General features: G+C 47.5%; 1 protein-coding gene across 1 annotated transcript; it reads left to right on the forward strand.

Annotated features, from left to right (window-relative positions):
* Positions 1-2,029: 2,029 nt before the first annotated feature.
* Positions 2,030-5,992, forward strand: LOC123104543 (60S ribosomal protein L36a). The gene is made up of 4 exons (XM_044526412.1): positions 2,030-2,260; positions 5,299-5,478; positions 5,581-5,655; positions 5,753-5,992. The coding sequence occupies exons 1-4, from the start codon at positions 2,258-2,260 to the stop codon at positions 5,810-5,812; spliced, it is 318 nt and encodes a 105-aa protein (XP_044382347.1). The 5' UTR covers positions 2,030-2,257; the 3' UTR covers positions 5,813-5,992.
* The last annotated feature ends 1,686 nt before the right edge of the window (positions 5,993-7,678 follow it).

The raw sequence follows: 7,678 nt of genomic DNA on the forward strand, positions 1-7,678 counted from the left end.
CCGGCCCTGGCGCTTTAGTGGGAAACATTTGAAACAAAGCGTTTTGACCTCCTCCTTGGAGTAGGGATCACATAACACTTCGTTCATGGCGGCTGTAACTTTACACGGAACATGAAAGGACCTCGTATAGGCCCTGTACACCCTCAGATGTATATAGATCTTGGTAGAAGGCATTTATCATATCCCTTAGCTCTTTCTGATTATCCACCATCACACCTAATGAGTTTTCAAGAGCTTTAATCATATTTTTCTTCCTGCGTAGACTAGCCCATAGGTGAATTTTTTTTGTGTTTTATCTCTAGATGACAACCATTCCATGCATGCACGCTGCCTCCACATAAGTTCCTCACGATGGTAGAGCTCGGCCAACCTCTCGTTAATCTTCAACTCAACATGCGATGGGCCTGTGCGTAGCGGGTCGCCTCTCAACTCCTCTATCCTCTTCTTGAGACCTTTGATCTCTCGGCGAACGCTTCCGAAAGCCTGTTTACTCCAGTTAGTCAGACCTCTAGAGACTCCTGCAAGTTTATCCCGCAGCTCCGGCACACTTCCGCACGGCCCAACAGCAAACCATTCATCGTTCACAACATCTCCAAAGCCTTCATGCCTCTCCCACATAGACTCATACCGGAAGGACCGGTTTTTTGCACCCTCTTGAGCTCGCCCCATATTAAGAAAAATCGGGTTGTGGTCCGATGTGGCCGCATCATGGTGTTCAAGCGACGCTAGAGGAAAGTGTGTCATCCATTGCGGGTTAGCTAGTGCCCTGTCAAGCCTGCATCTGGTATAAGAGCCACCTTTCACTTTCTTCTCAAAGGTCCAAGACCTGCCCTTGTAGCCGATGTCCATCAACATGCAAACATATGTCGCCTCTCTAAGGCCTGAATTTGTGCGTTGCTCCGCTGACCTATCCCCACATGTTCATTCGGACGTAAAACTTCGTTGAAATCGCCAATACACAACCAAGGAAGGGAGCTCAAAGTGCTAATATTCTTCAAAACCGTCCAAGTTTGGTGTCTTAGATGGGTTTGGGCCTCTCCATAAACACATGTCAGGCGCCATAATTCTTGCCCATGCTCCTCCACAGAAACATCAAAATGATAACAAGAGTAACCCAAGATTTCAACATTTATTTCATCATTCCAAAAAAGCCCTATTCCACCACTTCTACCTTGACTATCAACTGCATAAGCTTTATCAAAACCTAAAGTACCAGCTAAAGATTCGACCCTCGCTCCATCTATTTGTGTCTCAACAATACACAGGAGGGAAGGGGCAAAATTCTTCGCGAGAGTGCGAAGTTCACTGACCGTCGCGGCGTTGCCCGCCCCGCGACAGTTCCGGCATAGTACACTCAGGCCTCGTTTGGTTACAAGGGGAGCAAACCCAGGGCAGCAAACCCCAGATGGGGAGATTTCCCTGGATAGGTGGGATCCCCTCTCTCACCACCGGGGATATTTCTGTTGCCATTTGGTAACAAAGTGCCTCTGCAATCAACAGATCTAAAGATGGGGACTGGGAAGTGTGGTCGTACTTTCTCCCCAAGGGGCTATGGTTAGGATGGAAAGGAGAGAAAGGAGGCTGCGAGGAGAGGTACCAGGTGCGGGCTTGGTTGCTCGAGCCATGGAGACGAGGTGGCCATGAAAATTTGTTGTATAGGTGATAGCTGGAGGGAGATGGAGACGTCAGGGCGCCGTCGGAGGGAGGTAGAGCCACGGGGGGAGAAGACGAGAAGTAGTCCCGAGACGGAGAGATCGAGTTTTATACGGGGAGAATTATTCCGATGTCGGGAGGTGGGGGTGAGCGGCCCGGGGATTTCGACGGGATTGGGCCAAAAAATCCTCTTCCCCGCTGTCGCCAAATGCGTCGCCGCAAAAACCGGGGCGACGGTTACGCGTGGGAATCACGTCCGGGGAAACGACGAGGATCCCAGGAGGATCCATGGCTACCAAACGAGCCCTCATTGGGCTGGGCGGCACCCCTCGAAGGAGCCCGCCAATTTTTTTTATTTCACTTTTGGACATGTAACCCCAACCAAATACCCGTGCATTGCTTACCAGGCTTACACGGAGCAAGAAGCCCAAAGCCCCAAGCCCGCAAGCCCATATTCCCGAAGCTACACCTGCCGTCCCTAGGGTTTCGCTTCGCTAATATTTCACCCAAGCGCCGCCATTCTCCCCCTTCCCCCTTTCCTCACCGCCGCCCACGCCGCAGGAGAAGAAGCAGACGCGCGGAGGAGAGCTTCCAGGCGGCGACCATGGTAACGCCCTCATCTCCCACCACCGAAATCCCCTGATGGCTACCTTGCTCTCTCCTTCCTGAGACCCACCGCAGCTGTTGCGCGATGCCTCAGATTAGCTTTGTTCGTTCGTACTTTGTCGGGGGCTGTGATTACAAAAGAGTGGCCCGAGCGGATTGATTCTGGGAAACCCTAGCGGAACGGTAGATCTCGCCGCGTGCCCCCATTACAGCAGCGCGACGAGCAGCTCTTGGCGGTTGGGGATGGAGGTGGAACACGAGGTGCCGCCTGACGACCGGCTGTTCGGTTCTTGTGTTGTGTGTGTGTGTGTGTCTGTTTCAGACAGAGGGAGAGAGAGGGAGATGTTTGGATTGAACGGTCGCGTGGGGCTTGGCATCTGGTGTTCCACATTCAAAACCCCGTGCTCGTGCTGCTCGTTGTGCTGCTGGTGCGTTGGCAGGGGTTGGCGCGCGCTTGGATCGCCGTCTCCGTTGGGTTTCCTGCCGCGGTGAAGGTTTCTTAAAATACACTTGATATGAGCCTCCAAGAAGGTCTTTTACATTTTTTTATTTAGTATAAATTGTTGAATTGGGATTCTTCCTTCACATTTGGTACTCGCATATGAGCCTCCAAGAAGGTCTTTTACATTTTTTTATTTAGTATAAATTGTTGAATTGGGATTCTTCCTTCACATTTGGTACTCGCATAGGTTTTGATTGGTTTGTTTTGGACTCATAAGGAGCATGAGAGTGCAGTGTGACCTGCTTGGTAAGATGCCAAAGATCAAATCTTGCTGCTGTGGAGTACTTTTAAAATAGGCTACGCAATTGCTGCATTTAAAATAGGCTACAGAATATTTTTATAATCGCAAAAGTAAACATATTGTTGAAATGTGATCAATCTGGATGCTGGCTCCCTCCCTGGAGTCTCGACTGGCATAATCGTTCTGAGTTAACTCGGCGTGTTCTGTTTGGAAGCATGTAATGTTACTTTCCTTTACAGCAGGTTACCTTTCTAGTTTTCACTGTTCAAGCATCTTCGGTTTGACTTTTTTTCATGACTATGTAGCTCGCGCCATGCCTACCTTAGCTTTGTTCATTCATACTTGGTCTGGGGCTGTGATTACAAAAGAGTGGCTAGAGCGGCTTGATTCTGGTAAACCCTAGCGGAACGGCAGATCTCGCTGTGTGCCCCCATTACAGCAGCGCGACGAGCAGCTCTTAGCCGGTTGGGGATGGAAGTGGAACATGGGGTGCCGCCTGATGACCGGCTGTTCGGTTCTTGTGTTGTGTGTGCGTGCGTGTATCTGTTTCAGACAGAGGGAGAGAGAGGGAGATGTCTGGACTGAACGGTCGCGTGGGGCTTGGCAGCTGGTGTTCCATATCCAAAACCCCGTGCTTGTCCTGCTCGTCGTGCAGCAACTGCTTTAGCAGGGGTTGGCGCGCGCTTGGATCGCCGTCTCTGTTGGGTTTCCTGCCGCGGTGAAGGTTTCTTAACATACACTTGATATGAGCCTCCAAGGTCTTTTACCTTTTTTATTCAGTATAAACAGCTGAATTGGGATTCTTCCATCACATATGGTACTCACATAGGTTTTGATTGGTTTGTTTTGGACTCATAAGGAGCATGAGTGTGGTTTAACCTGCTCGGTGAGATGCCAATAATCAAATCTTGCTGCTGTGTAGAGTACTTTTAGAATACGCTACACAATTGCTGCACTGAAAACTCATTTCTGCAATCACAAAATTTGAACCTATAGTTTGAATGTCATCAACCTAGATGCTGGCTCCCTCACTGGAGCCTGGACTGGCATAATCGTTGTGAGTTAACGCTGCATGTTCTGTAATGTTACTCTTCTTTTTGCCCAGCAGGCTACCTTTCTTGTTCACTATTCAAGCATCATCAACTTGTGTTTTTTTTCATTATGTGCGTGCTATGTAGCTCACGCGATGTCTAGCTTGGCTTTGTTCATTTGTACTTGGTCGGGGGCTGTGATTACAAAAGAGTGGCTTGAGCGGCTTGATTCTGGGAAGCCCTAACAGACCGGCAGATCTCGCGGTTGCCCCCATTACAGCACTGCGACGAGCAGCTCTTGCCGTTTGGGGATGGAAGTGGAACACGAGGTGCCGCCTGACGAGGGGCTGTTCGGTTCTTGTGCTGTGATGTGTGTGTGTGTATCTGTTTCAGTGATAGAGAGAGAGAGAAAGAGAGATCTGAATTGAACGGTCGCGTTGGGCCTGGCATCTTGTGTTCCACATTCAAAACCCTGCCCCTGTGTTGCTCGTCGTGCTGCAGCTGCTTTGGCAAGGTTGGCACGTGCTTGGATTGCCATCTCCGTTGGGCTTCCTGCTGCGGTGAAGGTTTTCTTACACTTGATATGAGCCTCCAATAAGATCTTTTACCCTTTTTTATCCAAAAGAGAAGTTGCACTTGGAATTCTTTCAACACATTTTGTGCTGGCATAGGTTTTGATTAGTTTGTTTTGGACTCATAGGAGCATGAGTGCAATTTAATCTGCTTGGTGGTCTGCCAAAGTTCAAATCTCGCTGCTGTGTGGAGTACTTTTAGAATAGGCTACACAATTGCTGCATCGAAAACTCCATTTTTATAATTGCAAAATTTGAACCTGTTGTTGAAATGTTATAAGCCTAGAGTCTGGGCTGTCATAATCTTTGTGAGTTAACTCAATGTCTTCTGTTTTGAAGTTTGTAATGTTACTCTCCTTTTTGGCCAGCATGGTGCCTTTCTAGTTCACTATATTGTTTTAAGCCTCTTTGACTTAGTTATCTCATTATGTGTATGACTGGAAGTTGAAAATTCTGCTCTCTATTTTCAAACCCTCTTTGATTCACCTGGAATTATCCTCACCCCTGCGGGAATATAAACTTTTCACACTTGCATTCCTAGAAAGTTACTGTAAATTTCCTTCGAAACAAAGATATTCTTACTTCTTGGCGTATTAAACCAGCAAACATGTTCGTATGATTTCAGCAATGAAGTTCTATTTGCTTATCTGACGTGGTAAAATTCCTGGCTGTTTATTCCAAAACCATTTGTAGGTGAACGTTCCAAAGACCAAGAAGACCTACTGCAAGAACAAGGAGTGCAAGAAGCACACCCTCCACAAGGTTACGCAGTACAAGAAAGGCAAGGACAGTCTTTCTGCTCAGGGAAAGCGCCGTTACGACCGCAAGCAGTCAGGATATGGTGGCCAGACAAAGCCTGTTTTCCACAAGAAGGTATGGCACTGATTTCCGTGGCGGGTGCATCTTCTTTGCTGTATAACTCTAGCAATCTGTTGCTTCTTTGCATCTGGATGTTCATTATTCTGTTTGTTTCAGGCCAAGACAACAAAGAAGATTGTGCTGAAGCTGCAGTGCCAGAGCTGCAAGCATTACTCGCAACGCGCTATCAAGGTCCACACATCTCACTTAATCTGCCATCCAATCTCCTTGCAATACATTATTATGTTATATTCAAGTGTCTGACTCTATGATTGCATCGTTGCTACAGAGGTGCAAGCACTTTGAGATCGGTGGAGACAAGAAGGGCAAGGGGACCTCTCTCTTCTAAGCTGATGATATCCCTGTTTTGTTCAGTGTTGTGCCAGAACTTCCCACTCGAACAATGTATTAGTATCATATTGGTATTCTGGGTATAACTGTATGGGCTATGGAGCATATGTTTTGCCTTTCCTGTCAACGACTCTCTTCAGATCCTTGAGACAAGTAAAAATGTTCTTTCTGCTTTTGAGTTCGTTATGTTTGTTACTGGTCCCATTAGGACTGTATATGTTTCTGGTTTTACACTTTGATTGTGTATTCTCTCTGTTTCAAAAGTAATGTTTAGGTTTTAGCTTTGAATGTGATTTTATTGCTGAATATGTTGTTGTGAAGTGCTTAGCATAATGACATTGGAGTGATCAAGTACAGCTTCCTGTATCAGCATGTCACAGGCCAGCTATCGGCGGTGCCGCATTACCTAGTCTGGAGGGAAGCTGTTTCATGCAATCAAGTTGATGAAACGGCACAAAACCCAAGTTGAGTTCATTGTTGTGTCTCCCATGTCGAAGGGCATGGTAACATGGTGTCATGGCCATGGCAGGGAACCCTATGTCGTGATTTTTTATCACTAAAAATGGATAATAATCCAGCTCGCCCACTGCAGCATGGAACCCTATCTTGCCCACCGCATCTGGAGAAGATGGTTTCCATGTTGCACAGTGACCATGGCGCTTCTTCGCTGGTCACTGGGAACCCTAGCTCGCCCAGCACGTCTGAGTTGCCTTGGACGAATACGTAAGAGGGCCAGGAGTGTGAGAAGTCGATTCATTCGTTTCCTCTGCATATTCTATCGTGAAGCGGCAGTCGCCGTGCACATGCCCGTCTTGGGTGCACATTATCGCGACATTCTGGACGAACTTCCCTTCCTCACTGATCCCCAGCGGAAACGCAACACGGAGCTGGTGGACGGTGAGGGGATCCCACACGACGGCCTCACGGAGCGCCACGCAGATGAGGAGGGCGAGGCCATGGCGACAGCCGAGAAAATTCCAGTCCTCGCCGCAGCTCCATGGCGAAGAGAAGCGCGTGTGCACGTGGGCGGGATGCGATCCGGCTGGCCCATCGCGGGGTTGAAGATTGGCGGATCGATCATCTTTAACGTATTCGTGGACGAAAAAGCCGAGTAGCGGTGGTGGGTTGTTACAGCGGTGGTGCTCGCGGAAGCGGCGGAGGAAGTCGAGTTCGGAGAGGATGCGGCGCCAGCACGTGCACACGAGAGATGCGCGGAAGGGAGGGGGGTTGCGGAGGGAGGCGGAGGAGGACACCGCCGTGCAATGTGGGTGCAGGCGTCAGAGAGGGGCGGCTCATTCCGGCGAGGCTAGGGTTTTGAAGTCAGACTGTGTCGATTGGATTGGAGTGGAGGAGGAGATTTTTTTTTACGGAAGAGGCGGAGGTGAATTTCATTTCAACAAAGAAAAGAAAAAAGTTTTGTAAAGTTTAATACTCCCTCAGTTTCATTTTAATCTGCATATAAAATGTCTAAAGTCAATCTTTATAAAGTTTGATCAACTTTACAAGCAAAAAATAGCAGCATTCACAATACGAAATCAATACAATTAAATATATTAAAAACAATATTCATGTTATACAACTTTAGTATTATAGATGCTGGTGTTCTTTTTTCGGGTAAGATGTTGATGTTTTTTTATATAATCTTGGTCAAAGTTTGCGTAGTTTGACTTCAAACAAATAAAAAAAACGAAGGGAGTATACTCCACTGCCTCAATCATATTTATCTTATCCATTAGCAATGAACAATCAAATTAAACAAATACTTCTATGAGGGTGTTTTCTAGAGGCTAATTCATAGAACAAATGATGATCGAACACATAACATTGCATCAAATGATCCTCTAAGCTTCAATGTCACTTGATT

Source organism: Triticum aestivum, chromosome 5A, assembly GCF_018294505.1.
Source record: "Triticum aestivum cultivar Chinese Spring chromosome 5A, IWGSC CS RefSeq v2.1, whole genome shotgun sequence".
NCBI classification, from domain to species: Eukaryota; Viridiplantae; Streptophyta; class Magnoliopsida; order Poales; family Poaceae; genus Triticum; species Triticum aestivum.

What these genes read in the sequence shown, in the direction of transcription:
- LOC123104543 (XM_044526412.1), top strand. An exon ending in AGCCTGTTTTCCACAAGAAG is followed by an intron (nt 5,479 to 5,580) that starts GTATGGCACTGA and finishes TGTTTGTTTCAG; the next exon opens with GCCAAGACAACAAAGAAGAT. An exon ending in ACTCGCAACGCGCTATCAAG is followed by an intron (nt 5,656 to 5,752) that starts GTCCACACATCT and finishes TCGTTGCTACAG; the next exon opens with AGGTGCAAGCACTTTGAGAT.